The 16,282-nt window shown below is 34.8% G+C and overlaps 2 protein-coding genes across 18 annotated transcripts; one reads left to right on the plus strand and one right to left on the minus strand.

The window, feature by feature from the left end:
- Positions 1 to 4,602: 4,602 nt before the first annotated feature.
- On the plus strand, positions 4,603 to 11,644 carry LOC102621245 (uncharacterized). Of its 17 annotated transcripts, none has more exons than XR_008051647.1 (6): positions 4,603 to 7,164; positions 9,156 to 9,720; positions 10,043 to 10,082; positions 10,392 to 10,574; positions 10,739 to 10,786; positions 11,474 to 11,644. XR_008051647.1 is itself a non-coding variant. In XM_006490182.4 (1 exon), the coding sequence occupies exon 1, from the start codon at positions 4,868 to 4,870 to the stop codon at positions 7,166 to 7,168; it is 2,301 nt and encodes a 766-aa protein (XP_006490245.2). In that variant the 5' UTR covers positions 4,603 to 4,867; the 3' UTR covers positions 7,169 to 7,582. The 17 variants fall into 17 exon arrangements, 1 of the variants encoding a protein (XP_006490245.2); XR_008051649.1 differs by having other exon boundaries at positions 11,497 to 11,644; XR_008051648.1 differs by having other exon boundaries at positions 10,392 to 10,569.
- Positions 11,645 to 12,429: 785 nt separating this feature from the next.
- On the minus strand, positions 12,430 to 15,266 carry LOC102620775 (hypersensitive-induced response protein 4). The gene is made up of 5 exons (XM_006490180.3): positions 14,994 to 15,266; positions 14,113 to 14,233; positions 13,947 to 14,038; positions 13,497 to 13,593; positions 12,430 to 12,999 (listed from the first exon to the last, which is right to left on the minus strand). The coding sequence occupies exons 1-5, from the start codon at positions 15,186 to 15,188 to the stop codon at positions 12,632 to 12,634; spliced, it is 873 nt and encodes a 290-aa protein (XP_006490243.2). The 5' UTR covers positions 15,189 to 15,266; the 3' UTR covers positions 12,430 to 12,631.
- Between the last annotated feature and the right edge of the window lie 1,016 nt (positions 15,267 to 16,282).

The raw sequence follows: 16,282 nt of genomic DNA on the forward strand, positions 1-16,282 counted from the left end.
TTATCCTTTAATTGGCTCATTTTGAATGAGCGAATTGGGCTTCAAAGTCGTTTCTATCTCTATTGGTTGGCTTTACTTTTGTTTGGTGTGATCCTTTCTCTTTTATATCAAGGTGTGTAATTGTTAAGAAGGATTTGGGCTGGTCCTTGTGGGATTCATGCTAACATATATTAATTCTAATGGCAGTCCTATCATTGTTACTATAGTCCCCGTGGGAGATATCGCCACATACTTCGACACTAAGTAGGAGACATCCTCGAACTCTCTCACTTTTTTTGTTCCATAATACCCTTCACCTTTGAACTCTTGCTTTAGACTTGTAAAGGGCTTTATAGAGAGAACATGCTCCGATAAGCGTGACGTCCCTCAAAAAAGGTTTGTTAAATTGGTGTCTAGTGTAATAATTTTCTACTTGTCCACAAATTACATTGCCCTTGAACGTCATGTGCAATCTAGCAATATAACAAATACAACCCCCACAATTTTAAATAATTTATTTTTTGACGGACCACAAATATAATTTCAGTTAGGCTAATGGGCTCTCTCACATTGTTGTTTTGGTGAAAATTTTTGGGTAGGCCTGGCCCATTTGTTATTTGAGAGTGAACGCGCATTCATATCATAATTTTGTCTTGGAAACAATTATGAAAATTAAGCTGTAATTTCTTTTCAAAGTTCGTGGTGGGTCCAAAAATACTGAATCGATGTGGTTAAATTTTTTTTTTTTGTAAATATAAGATGGAAAAAAATGTAAACGACAAAATTGTATGCTTTCAATTGGAAGTCATCCCCATTTGGGTAGACTAAATATTTAATCGAGATTAAAAATTATAAATAAAATGTTAATTTATTTGAAATAAAAATTCTTGCTCGTCTTAATAGCTCAAACATTAATCATAACTAACAAAAGTAACAATGAACGCGCAATTATTCAAATAAATAAACTATGATCTGATCATTACCTCAAGAAATCACAAGTTAATTTTAGTCACTTAATTAAAAGTAAATTTAGGTGGAGTAAAAGATAATCCAACTATCTAATTTAATTTAATTAATTTTTCGTATGTGACTTGCGTTGGATTCCACCATAACTACCGCGCCGCTCAAGGAATACACACATACATCGCACAATTAAAACACGTGCACAAAATACGTGTATTATTATTATTATTATTGTTGTTACATTGCCTTTTTGTATTCTTTCAATCTCATCTCATGATGATGATTATTAATGATGATAGAATTTTATTATATTTTTTTACATATTTTATATTAATTAATATCCCATTACCAACAACCCATCGTTTACAACAAAATCTATATACTAGCCGAAATTGTTGAATATTTTTACCCCCCACAAAAAAAAAAAAAAAAAAATCAAATCGATTTTTTTTCTCGAAACTTATACAATCAATTAAAGTTATCAAAATCAGGTTGATGATGGGATCTGGTATAATGTTAATTGACAAATTTGAGAGGTTAAGATAGAGATCAATGAAAGATTTTCCGAGAAAATTATGTTGGGGAATCTTTGTCACTATAATGAGAATATAAATCCCGATGGGTCCAATTTTCTCTACCTTTCAAACTTTAGAATCATTACTGAAAATCTCACCTCCAATTAATTAAAGTGAGAATGACCTTGCAGAAATTAATTATAAAGTTTTAGGTGAAAATGCCAATCACCTCTCAATTCTCATCCTTACAAAACCGCCAACTTTTTGACTTTTCATTTTCTTTTTTTTTTTTCTCTCTTTTTCCCACCCCACATATTACCGGCCTGTACTTCATATTTTTGTATTTTTTTTTCATATTTTATGAAAATAGATCATGGATGATTATTGCCTCCATCATCCTAGTAAATCATGAACATTTATATTTTAATCAAAATTCACAACACTAATGTTGTGATACTATGAACATTTATGAACATTTATATTTTAATCAAAATTCACAACACTAATACACGCATAATCAAGTTTATAAATCATAACTTTCATTATGTTTTGTTAATTTCATCAAATTATATTCTCAAAAAGAAAAAAAGTCATCAAATTATAAAATTCAAGTCCGCGTAATGATTCATTTTGCAATTGTTCATATAGTCCAAAAACTTGATTTGCTTGAAATATGTAGTGACATAAAATTCTAACATATAAGCTGAAAATTTTACTCAAGCATTGAGATTTTTAGTTAAATTGAACCCTCAAAAGCTTAAACTAATGAGTTAAAGAGCGAATCTTACCATAATATTGACTATAAATCCCAATATGCCCCCCCTTACATGAAATGTATTTTACGAGATAAGAATCCGAGAATGGATTGAGAATGTAAAAATTAATATTAAAGTTTGCATTCTGAGGGAGGGGGTGAAACCTTTATTTGTTAGTTAAGACCCTTGCAAGAGATAAAGAGTTCCAAAGTGGATTGAAATTATATTAAAGTTTGCATTGGAGGGCAGAGGGGCGTCTAAAGACGAAACCTTATTTGTTAAATCAATTGTTATGCTCTAAACTTAAGTTGATATTTTGAATAGAAAATAAGTAAGTTTCAGTAATCTTTAAATTATCCTCTTAATTATTGTAAACTTTAATTACCTTTTATTTTTATTTAAGAAAAAAAAATGATGGTGTGTTGATAAAAGTAAGTTAAGGTTTATTCTAATTTAAAGGTATTTTGAAGATTGTCGGTAATGAAAAATTAACTCAATGGAAAACAATGCGATCTGAAATGTGAGAGACTTCCTACTCCCTATTTTTTTATCTTTTCATTTTAGAATTCTAAACAAAAGGGTACTCTTAATGTTGATTGAGTTCGAGATTAAGTCTCTTAAGTAAGGTAATGTTAGATTAGATAAATATTTTACATCTCAGAGGGGCTATAATTGGGGATACAATTATTTTCAATTCCTATAAGAATGAGAAATGTCCTACCTTTGATTGCGGTTTAAATTATTGATTTACCTAATTGAAAATAATCAATTAGATTTATGAGGAAACCTGAACCTGTGTGGATTAGTAGCTAGTAATGCTCGCACATAATAAAAATTTAAGATACAATAGTCTGTGTTTGCAACTACTTCCACCAAACGTGTAGTATGATTTAGCCATCACCATCACAAAAGAAACAGTAAAGCACTTGTTAAATATGCTTTTAAAATTGCTTATAGTTACACCCAATCATGCTCATTTGTGCTCATCATATCCCTCTGTACAATAGGAGCAATCATTATTGAACATTTTATCATGTAGCTAGTGACAATCCACCTAAATGCGTTTCTACTTTCTACATAACCAATGATTTTTATTTTTTCAAAATTTAATATTTTTCAAAATTGATTATATTATTATGGTATCCTCATCTTTGTCTTGTCTCCTCGGAATTGCTGGAATCCAATTCTTCCTTTTCTTTTTTTTTTTAAACCACTCGATTTTCAGCTACCGTATTGGGTCCCAACTAATTCGGATTCGAGGTGTAGTCACAGTTAATTCTTCCTTTTTTTAACAAACTCTTTGCAAACTTGTTAAGATTTGAGTTCAAGTAGCACTTAACAACATTTAATTACAATTTTTTTTTTGGGGGGAGGGGGGGGGGGTTAACTTATGTTGCACCCATCCCTTTTTTTCTACTCGAAATTGAAGCATCTCTTTAAATTTGAGCATTCAAATGAATCATATGTAGTTGAAATTATTAATTTTTACAGAGATATTTACTTATACCCACATTTACGAGGAAAGATATTTGATTCCTCGTAAAAGATCAATAACCCAAGTGCCTTTAAGCTACGTTTGGTTGTTGGAATAAAGATAAAGATAGGAGTAGATTAATTTTCAGGACAAAATTTTTTAAATTTTAGTCCAAGACTACATCTGGCTGTCTGCATTAAGAAATTAGTCCAACTCTTAGGCCAAGAATTTTGGGACTCATGGGTTTAGATAGGATTAATTCTGATATCTTAGTTTAAACCAAACTTGAAAAGAATAATTAAAATTTTTATTTAATAATTTATTTTAACTTGCATTTGGTTTAAGATTAAATATAAAAAAAAATCTGCTTCAATAATTTATATAAATTATTACTTAATACAAAACATAAAATTATTCATTTTATAATAATTTTGTATATTAATTATTAAATTCAACAACTAGAAATGCAATTTAATAAAAATAAATAAACTATTTAGATAGGTTGTTTTTGATTCATTAAATTAAATTAAAAATGAAAAAGGTTGAGAGTTAAGCTAGCGTTTTCAGTGTAAAATAAGCAATAATCACGGCACGAGACCTTTAAGGCATTTAACACATTAGAGACACTGGCGTGAGTTTACTGGGAGTCTAAGCAAGAATCTTTCAATTATAATCAGACATAAGATAGATAGATAGATAGAGAGGATAGATCTAGTCTCGTCTCATCAGGCCCATGTTTTTTTTATTTTATTTTATTTTATAATATTTACTTATCACAATAAATAGTAGGACTACCTCAACGTGATGCAATCCCCAAACGGTTGAAAAAAAAAACATTATTATTATATATAATAATAATAATAATAATTAGCCACGAGTTGCACGTATTAGCAAATTACATTCATTCCTTCCGAAGAAGAAAATAAAAAAAAAACACACAAACATTAACAAACAAACACCTCCTTGTCACTCTCTCTCTCTCTCTTTCTCTCTCTGTGTCTTCTCCCCTTCAATGCCAGTCAACTGAAGCTAAACATTTCCACAAACACCCTACGAACACACTCAACTTACGTCGCGTTTGGCTGATCACATCACATGTAAGAGTATCACATCCAAACGCTGCCCTTGTTTCTTTTTTTTTCTTCTTGGTTAATTAAGATTTTAAACATAAGTACTCAAAAATGGCTTCTGCAAATACGACGCCGTCGCCACTCCTGCCACCACAAACTGACGTGTCATCATCTCTAGCGACAACTGCCACTGCGACGACAGACGACGTGGCATCGAAGGCCGTGAACAAGCGATACGAAGGCCTGATGATGGTCCGGACCAAAGCCATTAAAGGCAAAGGCGCGTGGTACTGGGTGCACTTAGAACCGATCCTCGTTAAGCACCCCGAAACCAACCTCCCGAAAGCCGTCAAGCTCAAATGCTCCTTGTGCGACGCCGTTTTCTCCGCCTCCAACCCTTCGAGGACCGCCTCCGAGCACCTCAAACGCGGCACCTGCCCCAATTTCGCCGCCGTTTTGAAACCGCATTCCCTCTCTCCGTTGCCGCTGTCCTCCTTCGCAGCATCCCCGCCGCCAGTCCACGTCACCAATAACGGCAACGGTAACGGTAACAGAAAGCGGAGTAAGAACCAAACACAAGCACGAACGGGCAACATCAACAACAACTCGTTAGCGATAGTTGAGTCAACGCAGTCGCCACATTTGGTTTTGTCTGGCGGGAGAGAAGATTTGGGGGCGCTAGCGATGCTAGAAGATAGTGTTAAGAAGCTTAAGAGTCCTAAAACCAGGCCTGGTCCTGTGTTAAGCAAGGACCAAATCGATTCAGCTGTTGAGTTATTGACTGATTGGTTCTATGACTCATGTGGGTCGGTCTCGTTTTCGAGTTTCGATCATCCTAAGTTTAGAGCCTTTCTTAGCCAAGTGGGGTTGCCAGTTGTGTCGCGTAAGGAGGTTTTAGATGCTAGGCTTGATAGAAAGTTTGTTGAGGCAAAGACTGAGTCGGAGATTAGAATTAGAGAGGCAATGTTTTTTCAAGTTGCTTCTGATGGGTGGAAGATTAGAACTTGTTGTGGTGATGGTGATGATGATAATCTAGTTAAGTTTACGGTTAATTTGCCTAATGGGACTAGTGTGTACCAGAAGGCTTTGATTACTGGAGGGTCAGTTTCGTCTAAGTTGGCGGAGGATGTTTTCTGGGAAACAGTGATGGGAATATGTGGTAATGGTGTTCAAAGGTGCGTAGGGATAGTTGCTGATAAGTATAAAGCAAAGGCGTTGAGAAATTTGGAGACTCAGAATCAGTGGATGGTGAATGTGTCTTGTCAACTTCAAGGGTTTTTGCGTTTACTTAAAGATTTTGGTAAAGAGCTTCCGGTGTTTACGAGTGTTAGGGAGACTTGTTTGAAGATTGGAAATTTTGTAAATAATAAACCGCAGATTAGGAGTAGTTTAAGAAAGCACAAGATGGTGGGGCTTGAGTATGTTGAGTTGATTCGAGTTCCTTCAAACAAATGTGACTGCAGAAATAACTTTGTGCATTTGTTTGGGATGCTGGAGGATGTATGGAGCTCTGCCCGTGTGCTCCAAATGGCTGTGTTGGATGATTCGATAAAGGTAAGTTGTATGGATGATCCGGTTTCTCGGGAAGTTGTGGCGATCATTCAAAGTGAGGTGTTTTGGAATGAATTGGAAGCAGTTTATTCCCTTGTGAAGCTCATAAAAGGGATGACTCAGGAGATTGAAGCCGAGAGACCGCTAATTGGACAATGCCTCCCTCTTTGGGAGGAGCTGAGATCAAAGGTGAAGAATTGGTGTGCCAAATTCAGTATTCCGGGAGAAAATGTTGAGAAAATAGTTGAAAAGAGATTCAGAAAAAATTATCACCCGGCATGGTCAGCTGCCTTTATACTCGATCCTCTTTACTTGATAAAGGACAACAGTGGAAAATACCTTCCCCCGTTCAAATGCTTGACAGAAGAGCAGGAAAAGGATGTGGATAAGCTCATAACCAGGCTTGTTTCTAGGGAAGAAGCTCATTTTGCATTGATGGAGCTCATGAAATGGAGATCCGAAGGGCTTGACCCCCTCTATGCTCAGGCTGTTCAGGTCAAACAGAGAGATCCTATAACTGGAAAGTTGAGAATTGCAAATCCCCAGAGCAGTAGGCTTGTCTGGGAAACTTGCCTTAGTGAATACAAGTCATTAGGGAAAGTTGCAGTGAGGTTAATTTTCCTTCATGCAACCTCATTTGGATTTAAGTGTAACTGGTCCTTTATGAAGTGGTACTGTGTGCAGAGACACTCTCGGGCAAGCCTTGAAAGGGCTCAGAAGATGATATTTGTTGCAGCTCATGCCAAGCTTGAAAAACGAGATTTTTCTAATGAGGAAGAAAAGGATGCAGAGCTGTTTGCTACATCAGGCTGCGAAGATGACATGCTCAATGAAGTCTTTGCCGATGCATCATCAATGTAATGTTTTTCTTTTGAACTCCTGTAAACTTTTGAAACTGTAGGATTTACTGAATTCTTTTGGCCACTACTCTTTTCTCTTTGTCCATTTTTGCATAGTCCAAGATTTAGAAAGGTATGCTGGGACATAGATATATAGGGAAGCGATTCAACCGCTCTATACTAGAATCGAAGAACTGCATTATTGGAATGAATGATTGATCTCCTGCAGTATGGTTCGCGGAGAAGAGACCCTTTCTTGTTTATAAACATAAACATCTGCAGGCCCTTGAAACGTAAAGAGGAATGTTTTAACTACTTCTAGCATTACTAGATATGTATTGTATCATGATGTTTTGCTTTTGTGTTTACAAGCTCAAAATGAATATTTATTTGTGAATAGCGACCAGAATGAATCATTTGCTGATGTTTTCTGGCATATCTGCTGCTTTTACGGACTGCTTGTGGATGCCTTCTTCAGAAATTTTTATTGTTTATGATTTATAAATCGATGACTAATTTTTCCTTTGTTCAGACAATTGATGGAATAATGATATAAGCATTTATCATGGATGTTTAAATTTTGTACTAGCTGCTAACATAGTTTATTCTGAAAAGAATTGAACTTTATTATAACTTCTAATGTCCAAAATGGTGACTGGCAGAAATACATATCCAATTGTTTGGATAAATAGAAAGAGAAAAAGGAAAGGAATGATATAAACCAAAAGGTAACAGTAGCTAAATTGGAGCTATAGATGATTGGATGTTGTAGTCATCACGTGGATTGGAATTATTATCCTAGACAAGGATCCATATATCATTAGCACCGCAAATCCTGATTTAAAGTAGGATTCTAAACTGGTGCCATGACATATACGGATTAATTTCATAAGTAATTTCTGTGTTGTATGTAACTTGAAGGAAACAACAGTTTTGCTATCGTGACCTGTGAAAGAATTATGTGGATAGGATGCCATTTGTTTTCTTTATTTCTAGAGGATCAAAACATGGTCCAAACATTGATATTCTTCATTGACGGAAGTTTTTAACAAATATAGTCACAACTTCAAGATAATTGCCCATTATTTGAAGTTTATGACCTCCATTTACTCCCACCTAAGTTATTATCAGATCTTAACTTACAACAATAAATATTAAGGGCATGGCTGATTATGCCATGACTAAAATCATATTTTTCTTCTTCTCTTGCCATATTTTCTGAAATCTTAGCCAATAGGAAAATTTACTGTTGTTTTTACCGGCTGTATTAATTCATTTTTGGTCCTCATTAGTACCCCAGATTTTGGCTTTTAGTTGGTACAAATCCTATTGAGATGACCAGAAGACAAGATGTTTAACCGATTCGCTTGTACTGTCCATTGTAAAACTCCTTTATTTTTTGTTGGGAGGATGTTCTATATGCATTTGATGCTGTGTTATTCTCACATTTAAATGCATGAATACTTCTTGGGCACAGAATCACTGCCCATTGGCTTGCCTGACTGTAGAAAGGATTTTCTGGTTCTTCTCATAGACTCTCTCTGTCGCCTATGGGCTCCCAGACTTTAAGTGTGATACACTCATGTCTTAGCACCTGATCAGCCATCTTCTGATATCCATTGAGAATTTGAAGATTTCAGTACCTGTAGACACACCCCATATCTGTTGCAAAAATTAGAACCCATTTAAAAATTCTGGGTCCAACATCCCTCTAAAGAATTAATGCTTGAATGGCTACTGGTTCTGCTTCATGATCCGTGATGTAACAGCGTTAACTAAGAAATGAAACAGAATCTTTCCATGTTTGGGGAATCCTTGATTTTGTTGTTGAATACTATAGGAAATTCGGAGTATGCCATGTTGCATTTTGATGATTAGATGATAGACCAATTAACTTTTGGACTGGAGTAGCCACTACTATAAGATTCTGGATAGAAGTTGTCGCAGAAAGACAACAAAATGGCAAATATCTGAAAGTATTTATTTATTTATTTATTTTTTGGCTGCAGATTAGGGTTTCTGTGAACTGGTTGGGTAAATGGAAATCAGAGTTGATCGTGAGTCAACCTTGGAAGAACTCGAGAGAAGATCTTTGTTGCAGAAGCAGCACTTCTTGCTATCTAACTCATGAATCACCTAAGGTGTCTGTTTCTTGAATACGTGGAGCCCCACTATAAGGAGTGGATGTCCATCTCAGTGCTTTAACTGTCCCTGTCAAAGGAAAGTAAAAGCAAATGGGCCTTCTTTCCCCTCAGTTTATCTATTTGTTTTTTGTTTTTGCAAAGCTTATAACCCATCATTTCCAGTGACTTTTTTAACATTGCAAATTATCAGGATGTTTCTACTCTCTTGGTGGGACCTTTTTTCAAACTTTTGATTCAAAGTTGAAAATTAAGTATTTGAGAGCTATCAGTTAGGGTACCATGATTACTAAAGAGCATCAAGCAAAGCAAAAGCAACTAGCCTTATTGCCATGAGGAGGCACATACACATAGCTGATATTCATACTGCAACAACCTTGAATTGTTTTGCAGTTTCAACGTTTCAGCAAGTGTTTTTGACCTAACTCAGCAGGTTGGTGGGTATAATTTTAAGTTACATTTTCAAATGCCTTGCAGTCATGTGTATGTGTTTACAAAGTAAAGCCATTTATCTATGTCCAAGCTCTTTGCCTTTATTTACTGTAAAATGGATTTAACCCATAATGATAATGTTTTGGTAAATGATGTAGGCCGGTTGTTGAACTATGTTGTGAGCATTGTTGTTTATTCATGCTTCGAATATGTTGTGTAAATATCACCAAAGATAAAAAATACAAGTTAGAAAAACATAGAAAAAATGAGGTGACACATACATGTAATGACTCTTTTCTTTTTTCTTTTCCTAACACTCGCAGCACTTTGGGGATGGAATGCATGAGATGCCGTTTCTGACAGGTAAAAACAGTCAAATCTACAGTACATGCTACAAAATTAGAGATGCACTAACAATAGTTTGGAGGTAATGGGAGAAAAGGAAAAATGAAATAAAATAAAAAATGCATGACAATATAGCAGCTAATCACTGTCCTTTTCCCATAGTAGCAAGGCTGTGCTCTAGTTTGCTCATCATGATTCATGTCACATCTCTAAATTGTAGTTTAGTATTTTTTTTTTTTCCTCCTTCCTTCGGAAAACCATATCCTATCGTTTCCACTTATCATAGGAAACCCATTGTGATCAGTAAAAGTGAATTTTCTTGTGCAGTTGAGTTAAATGTGAAAATCAGTGGGCTCCTTACTTTTTACGGTTCTCTTTGGTAGAGTGAATGTATTTATCTTTGGTTTACCTTTGCTAATCAATTTGGTGAAGAAATGCAGGACTCTGTCAGTTAGGGGCAGTAATGCCGACTGCTCACCAACCAGAAAGGGAAGCTCTTTTACCGGTATGGTATGGCTTCATTTCTCACTCCACTCATGTTATTGTTAAAGGGAAGGATGTACAATCATTAGTAAGGACAGGACTCTCTTTCTACAAGAATCTTACCACTTTCAATGATCCCTTATGATTAATGTTCTTTTTCATCATCTCTATTTTAACTTTCACTTATACAGCTCTTGGTGGTACTTGAAATTGGAGTCCTACATGCTGGATCTGTAGGAGTAAGTTGAAAAATTTGAAATGAATTGCTTTGCTTTACTGCTTCTGGCCCTGTTTAGCGTCTGCAATTTTTTTTCTGACTTTCTAATTTGAAATAACAAGCTATCTATCTTTTTCTTTATGTTAAAGATATGTCAGATCATGCACATCATGTACCTAAATCTTTTACATCAGGAATTTCAAAGTAGAATAAAGTATACATAACAAGATAATGCATATCTGATCATAATTACTATACGGTTTTTTTTTTTTTTAAATGACAATGATTACACCAGGGTGAAAAAAAAAAAGGAAGTTCTTGTGTGTTCAACTTTTTTTCAGTATATTGGTTAGGGATTATTTTGTGTAGAAATAAAATACTAACCGTTTGACTTTTAAATGTATATGATAAAGTACTGGGGACTTTCTTTTCCCTTTTTAATTTCTTTTCTGGGTTGCTGGAGGGGATGACGAGTTTGATGATTGAGTAAAAACTATCAACAGAAAAAAAAAAAAAAAGTTACTTTTTGAGAAAGATTATGATTGTGCTGAATCATTAGTAAAAAATGATATGTGAATATTGCTGCCTGCTATTAATTTTTTTTTTTTTTGATACCAACCACATACTTCCTTATCTGTTGTTTATCATTTTCCTTTTCTCTTAGGCCCACTTATATTGACTAGTTCTCTGTTCTCATTTCATTGTTCAGTTTTTGCTTTATTTCTTTTACAGTTTTAATAGTTCTTCGAATGATGTATTGGCAAGAAAGTGCTAAAAATTATGAGAGAAGCTTTAATTTTGATGAAGCTGCAGAAGTGCAAGAGTTTAGAATAGAGAAGTGATATTTTGAAGAGACGGCTGAATATAGTAATTTCTTGTTTGCTTTGTGAAATTTCCATTTTATGGCAAATTCTTTTAAGAAATGTCTCCGGGAAGCACCTTAAGGAAAAGTAAACGAAGCAATCAATTATTTTCATTGATGAAAACTACTTATTAGGTATAAAAAAATTACACCATGATTATGATTTTACCCATTTCAAAAGAAGTACTTATAGCAACGTTACCTGAAGGTTGAATTATCCCGTCTCACCGAAATCACTTTTGTTCACCACGTAATTTTGAAATTTAAAGTACTCTAGGACCCATAACTTATTAAAATAATCATGGTTTATGATGATTATAGAAGCATCTAATTATGATCCCCTAGTTTTATCTTTTTCTCCTATTTAATGATATGATTGGTTTTCTCTACAAACGCAAGAGAATTGGCAAATTGGAACCGAAAAATATATCTATTGAAACAGGCGGATTTTGCCATTGGCCCACTTTTGCTTTTGACGGCCCCTTGTTCGTTTACAATGACCCCCCTTTTGCATTGTCTTTTGGGAACAATTGCGAAATTATTTCGACTATAATCTTTCTGCAATCAACCAATTTTTCTCTTTCAACACCACATTACAAATCTATGAGCTCTAACGAAAAATCTATTTGTTCCCTCTCTTTCTCAAGATGAAGAAACTGAATAATTAAAGTGCAAGCATAACCGAAATCTATCGAGTGAGGTTCTTGTGATGTTACATGCAGAAGATGAAGACGACGAAGGCAAAATAAAGCCAAGTAAACTATAAACCATCCTTGCAGATAACACTAGGCAAAAGGAAACAATTGAACATGAAAAAGATATTTCCAAATAAAAACATTATAATCCTGTTTATTCGTAGCGCTTGGCGGCAGGGAAAAACAACTATACAACGAAGTATGAATACCATCCTATATTATCAGCATCTCTGTAAATTCAATGCAACTTAAGCAATCATATGCTGTAGAAAGAACTGCAAGAGTATTGACAATAGCGGGTAAAAATCACTCAACCCTCTACTTGAGCAGCAGATGCCTCCATCAGCCCATTGCGTATCTGATCGCTGATATCCCGAACATGACCAGGACCATGGGGTAGAAAGACAGTTGTGTTATTTGATGAGTTCCCAAGGTCCTTGATTGTGTCAAAGTACTGAGTGATCATGATGAGATCCATAACCTCCTTAGCTGAGGCGCCTTCTACCTTATGAGAGAAGTTCAAAATGTTCTCTCGCAAACCATCTGTTATTGCCTGCCGTTGCCTGGCCACACCTACGCCACCAAGGTACTTGGCTTCAGCTTCAGCTTCTGCTCTTTTAACTTGGAGAATCTTCTCAGCTTCCCCTTTATATACACTAGCAAGCTGAAGCCTTTGAGCTGTAATAAAAACAATAATAATAATAGTTCAGTCATTGTACAATACAAGTATGATTGTGACCACTATATCTTCCGTAATTGCTAGTCATTAGCAACAATAGTTACAGAAATCTTGTGCTCTGACAGAATGAGAGAATCAAGAATTATTGGTAAAAGTTGTTCAACGACAATCTACGCTAAGTGTCAAGGTTTTAATGATAAATGTACCTGCCTCATTCTGCAAGTGCATGAGGCATACAATTACTGCAAATGGTTGCATGAATTGAGATTTCAAACTGCTCAAATTTTCTTTATAATTCAATTTCAACACTGGACATAACATTAGCCTTTTAAACAACATCCAGTCTCCTACTCAAATTCAGGGACTGCATGAAATGAGCCCTCTGACACATCCAGTTTACAAATGCAGCTAACCCCCCCATTCCCACTGATATCAAAACAAGAAAATACATCTGAATGCAGTTACAACAGCAAGATAGTTTGTATTAGTTCATTACCCGCATTGATCTCATTCATTGCCTTGCGCACAGCAGGATCAGGTATAATGTCTACCATCAATATGTGCTCAATGCTATATCCATATGCACCCATCACCTGACCCATGATTTCATCATAGACTATCAAAAACATTATCCAATAACTGAAGCTCAAAACAGATATTAGTGAGAAGGAATAACTACTATCATATGGAAACAGATGTCTGGAAACCCACAAAAAGTTCAACTGATTCAAGCCATCAAAACAGTATTTTTAAAATCCTGAAAACCTGAGCATCAAAGCCCAACAAAACAGTAAACAAGCAGTTCAATGTAAAGGAAAACAAGAAAACAACAAATTTTCATGGAATGAAAGGTAAAATAGAAGGCAAAAATGGCTACAAATATGCACTTTTTATTAACATGGAGGTAACATTAACAGAAAATACTACACAATAGTAATCCACTTACCTTCTCAAGTTCCTCCAAAACAGCCTTAGCAACTTCGCCTTTTTGTTCAAAGAGCTCATCCAATGTCATTCTTGGAACAAGAGCACGAACCACTAAAAAGAAAAACAAGTTACACCAAGAAGTAAGCAGAATGATTATAGCCTAGAAAAATAATATAAATATATACCATCAAACACATAAGCCTGGATCTGCTCTTTGGGGTTCTGCAACTCATAAAATGCATCATCAGCATTTGCTCTGACAATCCGGTACTGAATTGAACACAGCAGTTGCACAAAGACATTGTCCTGCAAGCGGACGACAAGTATTAATACTCACAAAGCCACAACATCTCAACTCACGGACATGCTGACAGAAAAACATGGTTGGGGCTGTCTTCCTAGGGGAACGGTAGAAATATTCCTTAATATCGGAATTGCTTCTTTAGCTTTGATACCTCGTATCTGACAAAATAGATAGGAGCATTGGACGTGCTCTTCCAGACCGATTTGTGATATAAGGCAATTCAAGTAAAAAGTGCAAAACATCAAATAAGCTAGCCTTCCATGGTCTACAACTACACCAAATTTATGCATATAATTTAAATCTTAAGCACACTCCAACTAAGTGATATCCAAATCTCCATTTTCAAACAGCTCTACCCTCTCACAGCCAACAAAGTCATAATCATCACTTTCCAAATGGATTTTACCCAACTAGAAAGAATTGATAAACGAATCAAGATATGGAACGCAAGTGTACATGCTTACACAACCAAACATACCATTACTCATCATGCACATCATGGTATCAACACCACCACAAACCTTTCTTTCATCTTTAAAGTTTCTATCAACTTTGGGCTAACCTTAATGAACGCTTATCATCAAACACATCTTTCAATTAAACTAACAAACAAGAATTTACTCACAAAATCCATAGCAAAAATAAAAGAACGACATATCATTAACTAAAATAAAAGTCAGGATCGAAACTTAGGGCTTAAGCAATCGTAAACATGCACAAAATTAAAAAAAAATGATAAACAAAAGTAAATAAAAAAGATACCTTGGTTTTGGTCTCGATACGGACATCGAGGGAATTGATCCTGGTGGAGAGGATACCAGCGAGCCACTGGCCGGCGCAAGGGTTGAAAAAGTGTAGACCCGGTTCAGCCAACTTCTCGAACCGGCCCCACCTCTCGACGATGCCGACACTCGCCTGGTCGATGCACCCACACAACATGCAAAACGAATTCCCCATGTCTCTCTCACTCTCGTTTTTTCTTCTTCTCTTTGTTTTCGTTTTTGAAGTTATTTTTTTTTTCACTTGTTTTTAAATGTACGAATGGATAATGACGGGGTGCGAGCGTAAAGTGGTTACCATGGGGTTGAACTGGAAGCAGGAGATGTTTACGCATGCGTGTGCGTTGATGAATACTTGTCAGCTGGTGAGGAGTACGCGTGTTGTGTGTATATGCGAATCACACAATTTGATCTCACTTCTCTGACCGTGTGATCAGTCTAATCTTTTTCCATTGAATCATATCACTATATTTTATTTGGATTTTGACTAGACGAAATCAAACACTTGGATATTTTCATCTTTTGTTTGCTTTATTTATGATTGGTTTAGAATTAAAATTGGATAGTTATATCTCAAAAATTAATATATTAAAGTGTTTAGTAAATATTAATCATTGTATTTTTTTTTTAAGAAGCACTAATTGTTATAACTTAAAAGTTAAGTTTATATGATTTTATATTTGTACAATAAAAAAATTCATCATATTTTTATTAATTTTGTCAAAGTTATTATTTAAAAATTATCTTTACTATAAATTAGTAACTTTTATTTTATAATTATAACTTTTTTCCTCAACATCTATAGTTTAAAAGTTATGGCATCTCAATACCAAATAAGATCTTAATTCGATCAATGGATTTTCAACGGAAAAACATAATTTATTTTTCTTTCTTTAAGTTTTGGTAAATAACCTTATTTAAAAAAAAAAACACTTTGCAGTGCTTTCAAATTAGATATATATACTTATTGGGCAATATAAAATATAGAGTGATTTCTTAAAAATGTAGAAATGCATATATGAAGTGGCGTTATTAGAAAATGATATGAAAATTGTGAGATTTTGTTTGAATCAATAATGCTAGAAATTTAACAGACTCAAATGATATATATCATTTATTTATGGGAGTGATAAATATAAAATTAGTTATTACTCTGATTCGGAAGATAATGTAGAAAATGACATAATTTTTTAAGGATTTGGAATAATCTCAAGGATATCGGAGAAACTTTGAGCACAAGGGCTATGGGCCTAAGTACTGAACCAAAAAGGC

The sequence above is a fragment of the Citrus sinensis genome, chromosome 9 (assembly GCF_022201045.2).
Source record: "Citrus sinensis cultivar Valencia sweet orange chromosome 9, DVS_A1.0, whole genome shotgun sequence".
Classification (NCBI taxonomy): Eukaryota; Viridiplantae; Streptophyta; class Magnoliopsida; order Sapindales; family Rutaceae; genus Citrus; species Citrus sinensis.